The following is a 14,354-nucleotide window of genomic DNA, read 5'->3' as shown; positions in this document are numbered from 1 at the left end:
TTCTGTAGAACTGTTGCTGTGTTTGCATTCTGAAATTGCATTTGATAACACAATATTCATCATCTGTCTTCTAATTAATCCCTGTGTCAATCCCTGTGTCAAACCTCTGAGTCAATCAAGAGGCCCACTCAACTTGTGAGCTAGTTGGTGGCACTCCTTCAGAGCAGCAGAGAGCTGCTCTAAGCAAACTAAGATTTACGTTGCTGTGGTTTGAGTGGGACCGTAGGAAACCTGTCTGTGAACAGCATTTCTGGAATTTTGTGTGCTGATAGTGGTACTCTGGGGCATGTTCTCTGGCCTGATTATGGAGACAGAATGTGGTGGTGCTGGAGATCCCACTGGAAGGCTCAATGCCTATAGAGTGGTGAGAGGTCTTTAAAGTAGCATCAAGGTTACCCCTGAGAGGGTATGAACTTGTCCAAAAGGGCTGTGAGCCATAGATGTTAATCTAGAACCAATACTATTTGCAGGATGTAAGTCTTGAGTTATTTAAAACAAACAAACAACAAACCCTTTAAAGCATCCTAAAACACGTGAGTGTTACATATGCGTTAAAAAAAAAAAATCAGTATTGAATGTAATGAGAAATGGGAGGCAGATAGAAATGGGAAAGAATTTGGAGAACTATTTGGATAAATACACAAAGCAAAATGTGTTCTAGAAAACAACAGGGGGACCACCAGGACAAACTGTTGCAAAAATATATCTAAACTGAAAAGTAGTGTGAGAGTGAAGAAGATAATGAGGAATAAACAAGTAATTTTTATATTGGTATCTGGACTGACATGAGATTACAAATATTAAAGTCATCTTTCATTATTATAAAATTATTTCAGCAGCAGACAAAATCACAGGTGAAGGAACAACATGGGCAATTGTCGTGGTTTTGTTAGTAAGGGGGGGCCTAAGGTGGTAGAGAGAGACTGCGTAGTCTGGTCTGATCGGGGCTGAACTACGACAGCAATGATTCACAGGCTAGAAATTTCTAGATATGTCTTTTCTGGTTTTGTTGTTTGTTTTTTTTCTTTAAATTAATTGTGGACTTCTTGAATTATGAGACTAAAACCTAAGTATATCTTCATTGGTAGGGAGTAATTAACAGAAAATATTGATGGTTCCCACTGTTGAGAAGTGATATAATCTGCCATGGTGCTGAATGACTCATAAATAACTGACCAGATCATGTATTGTGAGTGGTAAATCTTTATAATGGCAAATGTCTGAAAACTGCTTTTAGAACTTTGACTGGGAAATTCTTTCCCTGCATATTTAGACAAGTAAAGTTACAGTCCTGTACTCTTTTTCTCTAAGCAAAGGCAATGCAGATCATGGCATACTAGAAAGGAAATAACTCCATGAAATAACTGAGTATGTAACCATTTCTTTGGGGGGGGTAGGGGAATCTTGTTCTTGCATACTCACTTGTTGTTACTGAGGTGATTACTGGAATCACCATTTGCAGACAAGGAGTGTGGGAGAAAAAACTATTTGCCTTGGCTGGTGCTGTATGTAGCAACAACTTTAGTGATGGATATTCTGGGAAACTTGATTTATCAGATTGAAATGAGTGAGATAGGCAAGCCAGGACACATAGCAGAGGTAACAATTTAAATCTGTCATAAGATGAATGTCTTGTTCCTTTGAGAGTTGGTAAATACAGTGACAATTTGTCATTTCTGATTATTGGCATTTGTGATGTTTATGAAATGCAATCTTTCAGCTGAGGTTATACCTTATGCCTCGTTACTAGCCTAGCAGAGTGCTCTCCTACCGTTACAAAGCTTCTGCTCTTTGCAGCTGGACGGGAAGGCAACACTCATATATAAAGTCTTTGATGTGATTTTTAGGCTTTAGCTCACTGACTTGTTTCCCACAGAGAAGTACAGGCTATGGATCTATGGGGTCCTGTAAAAATTACTTAGAGGGGAATGGAGCTGCAGAAGAGGAACTGCAGCTCTATCTCCTGCCCTCATGCTGTAAAGCCTCAGGTTTTTCCTCTTATCCTCAGATATGTGCATCTGATGCAGGAATCCTGTGGCATTGAGAAGCTAGAGCTGTGAAGGAGGTCTGCAGCCCATCAGCGAGGGTTTGCTATGGTTAAAACCCCACACTCATGTAAACTTCTAAGGGTGGACCTACTCTGTTTCCTATTTTGTGTTTGTCCTTGCAGTAAGGCGCTGCTCTTAGTCCCTGCATAGTTGCATCGTACTTTGACTTGAGCAAAATCTGAGCTACAGGGCACAAAGATTTTTGTATGAGCGTGGTCATCTTGAGATAATTGTGACACCAGTTTTGGAGGGAAAATAAAGTTACAGATAAACCAGATTTTCAGTAAATGGTTTAAGATGCGTAAAAAAAGCTAGTGAATGTGAAATCTTTAGCTAATATAATTAAGAAAGCAGCTTTGATTCAGTTGTGCCAACACAGGTATGTAGTCCCACTGAGATGCCCTAGGATACTCTGCAGCCTCCATTTGCCACTGCAGCAGGGAATGCAGTGTGCCCACCTACCTGAGCCAGATCTGCCCGCCCCAGGGGAAGCCCTAGATAGCCCTCAGGCACTACGTACTGTAAAGTATTTCTGCAAGTGACTCAAGACAGGATGTGTATGTACTTAATGCTGACCATTTGCAGTATGCTTCAAGATGTCTCATTCCATGTCACTGTTTTTATAAGGATAAGTAGACACATTAAAATCAGTGGAAAGACATCGACTGGAATCCGTAATATGATGGTTACTAATTTACATTCCTGTCTAAAGAACCAATTGCACAATTTGGCTGCAGTGGGTGATACCTTTTTGCTGGTGTGATGAGAATTCACAGTTCTTAGAGTCTGCACAGCTATGCTATATACTATCTAAAAGAGTGCTTGGCTACATGATTTGTTTCCCCAATATGTAATTTGTTCCTTTTGTGTTTTTATCTTTGTACATCATTGCACCTGTTTCTTTTTTATTTTCATTTAAAGAAAAAAAAAAAGGTTAGAATCCTTTGTGCATTCTAATCAGACCGTGAAATGGGGCTGCTATTTTAAATGTTAAATTTTTTTTATTTCTATAACATTTTTTTAGAGTTTGAAATTTTAGATTTTTTTAAATCGAAGAAACTCAAAGCTGTACAGTTACTCTGTGTTACTGCTAACTTATTAAGTGGGTAATTCTGTCAAGAGAGGTTACTGCCACTGTGAAGCTTCACTGGAGGAGACTGTAGGCAAGCCTGTGTTAGGATGGAGTTTTTGCCCTGAACAGGCTATAGTCTGTAGCCACGTAATCCAGCTAATTGGCATGTGCAGTAAAACATTCTTAGAATCATTATGGTTGGAAAAGACCTCTAAGATCATCAAGTTCAACCGTCAATTCTTTTGAGAAGACTTCTTCCATTGCGCTCTTTCCCTGTGTTTAGTGAATGTTAGACCAAACATCAGTTTCTGAAGGGACCTCTGATTGCAACAGTACTGTATATTTGGCAATGCTTGGAAATGCTACAGTCATTTCCATTTCCTCTGAGGTTGTAGGTTCCTAAACATCCTCATCTGCTTTGTAATTAGTGATAAACATCTCTGCTCATAGTATTTGTTTAAATCAGTTGTCTACACTACCAAGTCCTTAATGTTACTTCATTACAGTGAGACTGCCTATAATTTTTATTGGGATTTAAAAGCAGAAATATCTAGAGTAAATATGGAAGCACAAAGTAAGAGAATTAGAGAGAAAAAGCCTTCTAACAACTTATTCTCCGAAGGCTCTTGGTCGTAAAATGGGGAGACGTTATATAGTCTCATTTACCACCCATCTGTACAGAAAAGATTAGGCTATGCTATTCTAATAGTTTTGTTTTGACTGACTCTATAAGCAGATTTTTACTTTGTATCTCAGATCTGATGTGCAATCTGCATTTGTTATTCTACACTTATCATCACCTAGACACGAAGAGTGGGTGTAAAACTCATGAAAACAGCAATATAACAATAGAGTATGAATTTAATCACTTTTATAAAGAAAGTAGGACAACACAGCTCATATTTACAAAGTAAAAAGGATCTATTTGTCAGCTGTTTTTAAAACAAACAAACAAAAAAATTAAAAAAACCAAACTCAAACTAAAAAACCACCAGACCATCTGCCCAGTATGCAGGGCTTTTTTTAGGGAGTCTGAACAGGTCAACAGTTTCCAAGGCTGGATACAGTTAATTGCTGTAGTGGTTTTATTAGTCTCCAATTTTATCTTGCCAAGTTTAATGTGTTTGAAGAATTGCCGTTGTTTTTGTTGGTTTTTTTGGTTTTTTTTTTTTTAATTCTTATTAAATAAATGAGGGAATAACGAGGGAGAATTCTGGCAGTTTAGCTATTTTAAAGTTTTTTATTTTTCTTAACAGTAGCTTTGAATGATTAATGTGAGCAAACGCCTTTTAGTATTGTCTGCCAGTGGAAAGTATACCTGAGCTCGTTCAAGTGCCATTAATGAAAATGTTAAAAGCAGTGATGTGTTATTGTTGCTGCCATTAGTTACTGGTTTATGAATCATGTGACCTGACGAAATACACTGTTATTGTCACGCATCTGGTAACACAAAAGAAAAATCAAGCAAAAGAAAGGTCTGTTACAGTTACCAATAAATCTATTTTGGGAAAGGAGCCTCTCTTCTTCCAAATTAAAAAAAAAATTTTTAAAAAATTTAAAAAACAAACACACAACGACAACCAAAAGACCCACACCCCAAAGAACCCAAACTTTTAATTATTTCTAGAAGGAAATATAAAGTTAAGTCCTCCAGCAGTAAGGGTTGCTAGACTCATGACCTGTTAGCAAAATATATGCTAAACATTTAATGCCATAAAAATCCCTCTGTGATTTCTGAGCATTCTCTGTGGATTCCTCTGCTCAGGCTGGCTTTTGTCAGGGATCTCTTTCTTGCAGGAATCACTTTTTGATAGTTTCTACAGTTTTCCTTTGCTGTTATACTCTGGCATCTGCAGGATGAATCAAGCCACAGTCCAACGCGCTGTACATACATCAGAAGTTAACAGCAGCAAAAGCTGCACAGTCCCTAGCTGGATTTCCTGTGGAGTCCTTGCTTGCTGAGAGTGGTTTTAGAAGCTGAATATTCATGCATTCGTATGATAATTCTTTTCTATGGGGTCAGTGCAAAAGGAAAGAATTATCTCCTGTGTTAACAATCTCTTTTCTTACAACACTGAAGCTACCTTAAAGCTTGCAGTACTAGCGTGGAATATGCTCAGACTTGCTTTGTATTCTGCTTTAAACATGTACATAAATTCTATCTTGATAATTTCATAAAAATGATGGAAAAAAAGAATTTGTGGAGCCTTAGATAATTGATGATAAGATACAGCGTGATCACTTATACCATCTTTCACATGTTGGCATCAGAGCATATGTACACATTTACAGTTTACCAATATAACTTTGTACAAAACCAGGCATCATATTATACATTTGGTAGCTGTTAATAAACATACTTATCTGCCATCAATAAGTCACTGTCCCTCTTCTGAAACGTAACCTATGCTGTGCAGCACAATACCACTGCACAGATGCCCTAAACAATGACTTGTAATATTTTTTTTTTAGGGAGGATTGAGACTCTACCTTAAAACATATGCTATCGGGGTTTATGGGGCTGCCCTCAGAATTACTTGTTCTTTGTATTCCTTGGAATAATGCAGCTTGAGAGGATGCTAGAAAGATCCTGGATTTCCTACAGCTTTTAATGTCTATGCTGAAGTCCCTTAAAAAAATTAAAAGATTCCAATTTAAATGAGATTTGAGAAGTGAGTTTGGTTTTTGAACATAAATCAGAGTACTTCAATATTTGAACAATGAATCAGCAAGTTGTCTTGTACAGTTTATTCATGAGAGAGAGAGACTTGTTTGTGTTACAGTATGATACTCAAATGTCAAGTCTGCTTATTTTCTAATTATTAGGGTACCTGAAGGGAAAACAATACATTTTTGTGTCCATACCCAGAAAAAAAAGACAAAATACTAATAAGTCTTATCACTGGAGATAAATCTAGGAAGCCCTGGTAGTATTATAGTATACTGTATACCTATATAGCATATGTTGTACATCATAATGTGGCATAAAATTGACGCTACACCTTACGAATACTACACTTCATAGTCTAAGTTTAAGCAAACAGCTGCACTTCACAATTTATCTTTTACTTTCAAAGAATAAAACAACCACAAAAAAGTAAACGCAGCAATGAAGATATCTTTTTCTTCTGTGTTATGTATAGCCAAATAAATATATATTTCCCAGCAGCAAAATTATTTCAGATCTCTCAAAACAAGAATACTTGAAAATACATTATTAGATTTGGTAATAAAAGACTGGAAATTTAGGCTGTCATTTTTGTCTGAAACTTTTTCTATACCTAGTTTTCACTAGGTTTTAGGGTTTTATTGAGGGGAGAGGAAAACAAAAACAGAACTCTTCTATGGGAAAAGAAAGGGAAGGGGGAAGATAGTGCCTTATCAATTCTAACATCAACAGAACAGTTAAGCAGATCAGTAATAGTATTTATGTACTACCTAGTTTCTCCTCTCTACTTTAAATCTCAAACTCTTACCTGCCAGAATAAACCTTCCTAAATTTTCAACCTTTCTCTTTAATTTACCATTGAATTATTGCCGTTAGTTTGAAGGCTGTGTTTGAGTTTTTGATAGAATTCTGATTCAAGAAATCGTGGATAAGAATCTCTTTCCATGTGCATGTAAATTATTCTCTGTGCTTCATCAAAACAGGACTGCGTTGGCTTTTGAATATTCCTTATAATAGCTTTCCTCACAGGACTGTCAATGTTAATCTGAAACAGAAATAAACATCACTAAAGTATCACTGAATTACATGCAAAGGAAGAGTAAGGAAGATTGAATTTAAGGGACCTATACTGAAAGCCTTTTATTTATATCTGGCTTTTGATTCCTAATGAGTCCAAGTGGCTAGAGGTCCATACTGTTGGTGAAAGCCAATTGCTAAAATTATTATGATCTCTGAGATAAGCTAAAACTGAACCCATATACCAACCTTGTTTAGGAAAAGTTTAGATTCCTAGAGCTCTCTTGCTGCAATCCAGGGTTTGTAGCAGGGAAGCTAAAGCTCTGTGGGCAAGTAAGAGTAGAAAGGTCTTGTGATAGGAAAATATATCCAATAAAATGGGAACTTCTGATGATCCATTAACTCATGTTGAGTTACATTGCTTTTTTTTTTTTTTTCAGCTTGACTTTGTCTGTTAGTGTCAAGAGGAGAGCTCTAAAGATGTTAAGTTAGTGGTGATGTTTTTCATCTTGCTCTTCCAGAGAGTCATTTGAGTTGCACCTTTTTAAATGCTGCTGAAATATGAATATAAACTGTGTTTAAAATTCTCATGAGCATCTACCTTTTTAGAGTGGTACTTAGTTCTTATGTTAATAGTGAATATCAAGAAAATGTGAAATCTCTGTGTCCTGAAGACCTAGAAACCAGACAGCCAATAGCAAGAGTCAAATACATAGCATTTTTGAAAAAAAAAAAAATAAAATTTGCATAGCTTAACTGTCCTAATTTAAGCCCTGACTTTTGATTAACAAATTTGTGGTTGGCAATACTGACATTTCTCTTTTGGAAATTCGAATGTCTTGCTAAGTCTCCTACAGCTGCACGTTCTAAAAATAAAATAAATCAGAAAGACAGAAAAATGCATTGTCTTTCCAACTGGCATTTAAAAACAACAGAGGGAACCTTCAGATTTCCTCAAGTTTTGGATTAGTGGGAGTGGTTTAGTCATTTAAAGCAGCAACTGCTCTCATCCAGCATTTGGGAATCCAGCTGAGTTGGTTTTGGCTTGCCCTTCAGTGTCAACAGGGAGGCTGCATGTTGAGGCTTTGTAATAGTTTTATTGTTATGCATAAACCAGAAAATAATCTAGCTGATTTTTCAGTTATGTCTGTCTGCCAGAGGCAGAGACAGTAAATGCCGGTATTACTTATTTTTGCAAGGAGAGTAATAAGCAGGGATAGTTAAAGGTCATAGAGCGTGACTGGCTGAGCGGGAATGACTGTTTGTTGGTTTGGGTTTTTTTTTCGGAAAAAAAAAAGAAACAATTCTCAAACATTTTACATACAAATCCACTCTATTTTCCCTATATCTTGTACTGCTAGGAGCAGAAAATAATTAATCTGTCTTCTTTTAGCCCATTTTACAAAGGAACAGTACTGGGTAGAGTTTTTACTTTGTTCATTTATATTTACTCTTGGAAAGACCAGAGTAGTATATACATGTAGCAATGGCATAATCCAAAATCTATTGAAGCTATATCAATGATCAGATGCTAAAAAGAATAGAACAGATTGAAGAATTTGGTTCTTAATACAGTTGTGCCTTTTGCTTGTATCCTTGGCAAATATACTTGAAAGATGTGCCTGTAGACAAGATGTGAAGCCAAGTATTAAATTTCTGGGTGCAAAAGAGTTTGGGGAGGATTTACTAGCAATACTTTTCACTCCCTTTAATACAAGAGATGCTTGGCATTTGTTGTTGCTTTTTGTAAGCTATATTACACATCAGGCATTTCTACTAGTGCAAATAAAGAGCTTGTGTTATTGTATCTCACCTCATTGGGAGCCTGGGGTTGAATGTAACTTGTAAAAAGCTTCCTGGCCACAGAAATCCTTTTCCTCTGTGATGTAATCTTCTTATAAGCTTCACAAGCAAGCCAGAATTCTATGTTTTCATCACTGTGCTCTGTCTTCAAGTAGATCTTGTAGATCATAGGCCCATCTGTAAATATTTCAGAAACCAAAGTTATGTACCATGTAACATATGCATATATGCATTACCTTTAGAGTCCTTTGAAGGCAACAGGGGCATTTACAAGGCCATATATTTCTTGATTGTATACCTATAAATATTCTCATTAGATTATGTCAAAGTGGGGAATGAAGAACACTAATTCATCCCAGAGCCCTACCATTCATCATTGCATTTTCTTGCACATCTTATAACCTCGGTGACATTTCATTATGCAGGGACAGAGAACTGAAAACTTTGTTCTTCCTGGTCTGTGAGAACACTATCAAACATATCCAAAGCCTGAAAATTACTTTTAAAATCCAGTTCTAGTTTTGTACAGGAGATATTTAAGTATTATCAAATAATCATGATCTGAGTGAAAAATAAGACCACCTTTTCTTCATGTAAGAATTTGGAGGAAAAGCAATTAGCAGAAAAAGAAAATAACTTTTTTTTTCTTTCTGATACAATTAAGCAAAGTGAAAAAATTAAAAGAATACTCTGTTCAGCAAATAAGTGGTTCTGCACTTGAGGATGTCTTTCAAACACCTGGCAATGGAGTTTGACAGCAGCAGTCAGTGGGATCATGGCAAAGATTAAATTCTCAAGGCTGCCTTTTGTCATGTCATCAGACTTGCTTTGTACAGGATTAGGTGATAGAGTTGCTAAGAGGCCTCTAGCCAGGAGAACATTTATGAGGCTTCAGGACTTGAGCAGGAATGGTGCTTGCGGTTCTGAGATGTACTTTCAGAGAAAAACCTAAGAGAGGCAAATTCTTTGCCTGTCATTCATGAAGAGCTGCAATCTGTTGGCTTTAGTGTTTTTGTTTTTTCATGTGAGTACACCTTTGCATTTTCTGATGTCGTTAAGCATTTAAATAGTATTCAAAATAAATGAATAGTGCCATTGAAGTGCAGTGAACAAGATATTTTAAGAAGAGCAGCATCTGAGTACTGCTGGAAGCTACAAGCATTTTATTTAAAGTATTCCTGCTGGTGCAGCACTCTGTGCTTTCATGTTCCTAAAGACATTGAGCACTGCCTGTCTCCTGGCAGTAACAGTGATAGCATGCATGCCTGATGCTTGCGCTGTAATTTTGTCTCTTTTGAATGTTTTCTGTTGTGCACTTTCTCCCTGTGCTTTCCCTGAGTCTGTAACACACTAAGTAGTTTGCTGTTAAAGATTTTAATGGCAAAATAGTTATAGTTGTTACAAATTCTGTCTGTTAATTTTCTTGCTCTTTCACTTTGTCTGTAGTTTGAAAATAATTTGAAAATAATAAGTTCTTAGGAATAATTTCCAGAGATTTATCCTGTGATGTAACTCCTGTATGTTACTTTCTCATCAATATTTTTAAAAAGTAATTCAGCAGTGACGTTCCAGACTCCCACCCATACAAGAAATGTGGGAGAGCTCTGATCCCTGAATGAAGCGGAAGAATGCTGGAGTGGGGAAGTTCACATTTGATACTGCAGCTACAGTTCTTCCCATACCCGAGATGGGGTCTGCACTACCTTCCATGGCATTACGCTGTATAGATGTACCATTAGGTATGGCGTCTTTGCCATACACGGGATTTCCCAAGTCAAATTTTCTTTCACTTTCTTCTAATATATATTGCTATAGAGTGCTCTAAGTGGGGATAAGTCAGATAAACTTGCCCTCATCATGTGTCTTTAAAAGAATCACATGTGCTTGCAGAAGTTGCAAGTTTGGGAAAGCATTTACAGCACACACACTCTCAGTGTGATGCATGCTAAGCATGTCACACAAAGTTGTTTTTCATTAGTTGCATATAAAACAGCATACATTATACTACATGTGTAGTCTGGTCCTGATAGGAACTGAACTACGACAATGATTTACTGATTCTGCCTTGTGGGAACTTTTTTTTCAGTGATCCATGTAAGATACAAACATACAATTACTTACATTTACTTGTTATCAGCTTTTCAAAAGACTGGGACCATTGTAGTACTTCCTCCAAAGACACTCTTTAGAAAAAAAGGAGATTATTGTGGGATTAGCTGTGGTTCCAAGTATAAGAAAATAAATTAAATTACATTATTGAAAATATGTCCCTTCATTTAAATAAGATCCATATGAAACTTACATTTAAAACATTTTCTCTGTGTGTCTTAGATCTTGTGCTTACTATGCTGAAGCAAATATTCTTCCTGCTGTAACAAATACAGATCCATCTCAAGGTGCTCCCTTGTAATTCCTTTGGAAATGGCATTTACTTATTTAAATTGTGCTTAGGAGAACTGCAAGGAAAACACTAGCTTCCTAGATAGCAACCTCTTTGGGACAGGAATCATTATGTAGTTTGCTTAGGAAATGTTGATGTTTGTTTTTAATAGCAAAGTCCTTAAGGGCTCAAGATATGATTATAATATTTAAAGGCCTTTAACATCTGAATTGACTTGCCAGCTGCATATAAGCTCTGAACATAAGGCAAGTAGTAAAAGGTTAAGACGATCTTAGCTGTAAGGGACTTCCATCTCTAGTTGTTTACAATGTGGTATGACACATTATTACTAATCTAGACACTTCTTGGAGGTGACTAAAATCTGATTTCTTTCTTTCATGTTTGCTATTCTTAAGCAATAATTTCATAAGCTTTTGTAGGAGTCTCCTGCCTGATTCTGGGAAAGAGTATGGAAGTAGTGAGGTGAGAGACTAAACAATTTAAGGAAAAACAAATGTTTGAGGGCCAAGAGCTCCATTTAAGTGCATGTAGCTCCATTTACACCAACTGATTTTTACAGGACATCAATGCTGGTAACTTGGAAAAAATGCTTATGCTTATATTAGTAGAAGAAAACATGAGGGGTGCTTTCCATTATGCGTCAGCCAAACTTGGGAGGAGATCCCTTCTCATGGGGTATTGTGCTTTCATATGAGCTACAGTTTTGACAACAGCTACGTAGTATTACTGGACTTTTAAAAAATTTATTTAAAGTAAAAGCAAAATTGGCTTTGATATGAGTGCTGCATGGTGCTTCATAGATTCCTGCTGCACAACAGCCATTTGTAGCTTTGCAGGTTTTTTTATTAGTGATCATCCATTTATTTTTAACTTGATATAGTTCTCTCTTTCACTGATTATTGTGTCAGGCTTTCCTCAACAGTCTGACCTGATCAGAGAAGTACATAGTAATAGAAATTTTAACACTATCAAACTGTGGTGTCCATAACTCTCTAGTAACTCTTGCCAATAAAAGATTTTTTTTTTTTCTCTCCTTTTCATGAGCTACTGGCCTCCTCTCTGTATAAACTAATGAAGCACGTGGCTACAGGGAGTGAGAATTTCTAGCCCTTTGAATGCTCTTTTTTTTTTTTCCTTAAGAGCTGCTTCTGAGTCATATTCACTGTTACTGACGTGGATAGTTTTTCACCTCTGTCAGCATCAGCCCTTGTATATAGAACAAGTGACAGTCTTGTCTGTCTCACTGAGCACCATCAGTAGGGCATCTTACTTCCATTTCTGATTATTTGTCTTTAGCATTAATCTGTGAGGCAGAAAGAACGCTGCCTGATGAGGCAGCTGACACAGAGGAAAACCTTTTTACCTTTTTACTTTCCTTTTAAAACCAGGAGAACATGAAAGGCAGTAAGGGAAATGTGAACGTGGGTTGTTAGGATCTATATTAATGCCACTTTCACAGCCGCTGTGCTGACGGTAAACTTCTTGCTGCACTGATTTGCAATACGATTGAATTTGCTGAAGAGCATAGATTACATTGAAAGAAACTGAATATTCTCCAAATATAACTAAGGCTTCATAGCTGGGACTCCAATGTTTAAATTGGAAAATGCTGCTGCAGTGTCTTGTGGGAGCTATCGTTCACTTATTGTACCCTCTCCAGTGTGAGAGGCTTCCCTGGGCACTGCTGTGTAGGGAAAAGTCCTTGTCCAGGAGGCACTTTCAGTAAATGCTGTCCAGATTTCTGTCACTTAACTCACCCAAAGGGTATTTTCAGGAGTCATTGGACATACCTCAATGTTGCTGTGGAGGACATATTTTTCTCTAGTTAATAAATCAATACCATGTATGATCTGATACCAGTTGGCAGGTGTGTTGGATAGAAGCATTTCATTACCCTGATACGATATGCCAACCCAAATTCTAGCTATGGGTTGGCCTCTGCTAAGGCTGGTGGCAGCTGAGGACTTGCAGGAGGCACTTGGCCACATCCCTTTCCCACCACGTGTGTATTCAACCTTTGCCAACAGTCTGAGTTCTTTTAAAGGATTGACCCAAAATATTTGCCTTACAAATTCTTCACAGGCCCAAATCTGGACTTAATCCAGGGATTCTGTGATTCTATGATAAGTTTAGACCTATGCCAATTTAATATAAAAGACCTTCCCATTGGGATATACCCTCCTTCCGCTAGAGAAATGCCAGTTTACACTTCAGGTACTGTAAAGGAATTGACCCCATGAAGGTGGTCAGCTGGTGGAGCAGTTGTGAAGGTGTTGCGTTCTTTTGCGTGATCTTCAGTTTGCAAAGAAAACTTCCACTGTGAATTGAGTTTTTTGGCTTTCCTACTCAGACGGCAGCATGTACTGGAGAATACAAGAATCTTCTGGTTACTTACTTAGAACTGATCCCATTTTCTTCTGCTCTGAATATCTTGCAAAGCCAGCAAGTATTTGGACTCATTTTCCTAAACATGGAAAATATGTGAGTTTTAAAAATGCAGTACTCAGTTCTGGCTATCTTAAATTCTTATTCAGTCTCCACACAGCAGTGCTACCAGTTCTAGCAGTATTCTTATTTTATGCATCTAATCTTTATCTATGAGTCATGGCTGAAGCATTGGACCAAAATATATTTTTGTAACATGCAAGATCTTAAAAAAAAAAAAAAACCAAGCACCCCAATGGATATTGCTTAGGAGATATTGCTTCTTCCCTTGTGAAAAGAGATTAAAAGTTGAGCCTGACCCAAAGCAGGAGGAAACCAGGAATCTCTTCCCTGAAAGTTCAGGCCGACCTGGATCAGGGATTCAGGGATCCGAGCTGAATGTCAACTGGACAATGCTGAGTAACTTGTTAAGTATCTGAGATTAACATTGATATTTGTCCAGCAAATATCTCAAAGTCAATAAAAATTGGTATTAAGCTTGCTTTTGTATAGAGATTATATCCATAAGAAAGGGTGTATTTTTTTTATTAGGAATAACACAATCTCTCTGGAAAAAAAAACTAAAAACAAAAAAAAAAAACCCTTGTGACCTGAAGTATGTTTACTTCTCCTTTTGGCTTTCAAGACATGCCAAGTTCTCTGCAAAATTTACTTGGGACAGTGGGTAAGTTTGTATAGACCTGCCTGAAATCAAAACAATAGTCTTATACATTGTTTATTTAAACTCACAGTTTCTTTCGGGTTTGAGTGGCATATACTCCTCATACAACCAATTTTTCCTCCAAACTGAAATATATATAAAACACAGAACAAGGCTGTATCTCCCAGTTCCACCTTCTGAACACGTGAAATTATTGCATTTACCTTTAGTCTCATTTTCCTTGTTTCCTGACATCTATA

General features: G+C 37.0%; 1 protein-coding gene across 1 annotated transcript; it reads right to left on the bottom strand.

The window, feature by feature from the left end:
* Nucleotides 1-6,635: 6,635 nt before the first annotated feature.
* Nucleotides 6,636-13,469, bottom strand: RGS13 (regulator of G protein signaling 13). Its single transcript, XM_010122135.2, has 4 exons — nucleotides 13,405-13,469; nucleotides 10,730-10,791; nucleotides 8,619-8,785; nucleotides 6,636-6,833 (listed from the first exon to the last, which is right to left on the bottom strand). Exons 1-4 carry the CDS (start codon nucleotides 13,467-13,469, stop codon nucleotides 6,636-6,638), a joined length of 492 nt encoding a protein of 163 aa, XP_010120437.2.
* Nucleotides 13,470-14,354: the final 885 nt, after the last annotated feature.

This window comes from Chlamydotis macqueenii, chromosome 8 (genome assembly GCF_036417535.1).
Source record: "Chlamydotis macqueenii isolate bChlMac1 chromosome 8, bChlMac1.mat, whole genome shotgun sequence".
In the NCBI taxonomy this organism is placed as follows: Eukaryota; Metazoa; Chordata; class Aves; order Otidiformes; family Otididae; genus Chlamydotis; species Chlamydotis macqueenii.
This window is presented reverse-complemented; position numbering and strand designations above follow the sequence as displayed.

Excerpts from the sequence above, each read along its gene's own strand:
- RGS13 (XM_010122135.2), bottom strand. The coding sequence starts at position 13,469 with ATGAGTCCAAATACTTGCTGGCTTTGCAAGATATTCAGAGCAGAAGAA. Across the intron at positions 8,786-10,729 it reads AAAGCTGATAACAAGTAAAT|ATGGGCCTATGATCTACAAG; the intron begins GTAAGTAATTGT and ends AAATATTTACAG. Across the intron at positions 6,834-8,618 it reads AACCCCAGGCTCCCAATGAG|ATTAACATTGACAGTCCTGT; the intron begins GTGAGATACAAT and ends TTTCTGTTTCAG.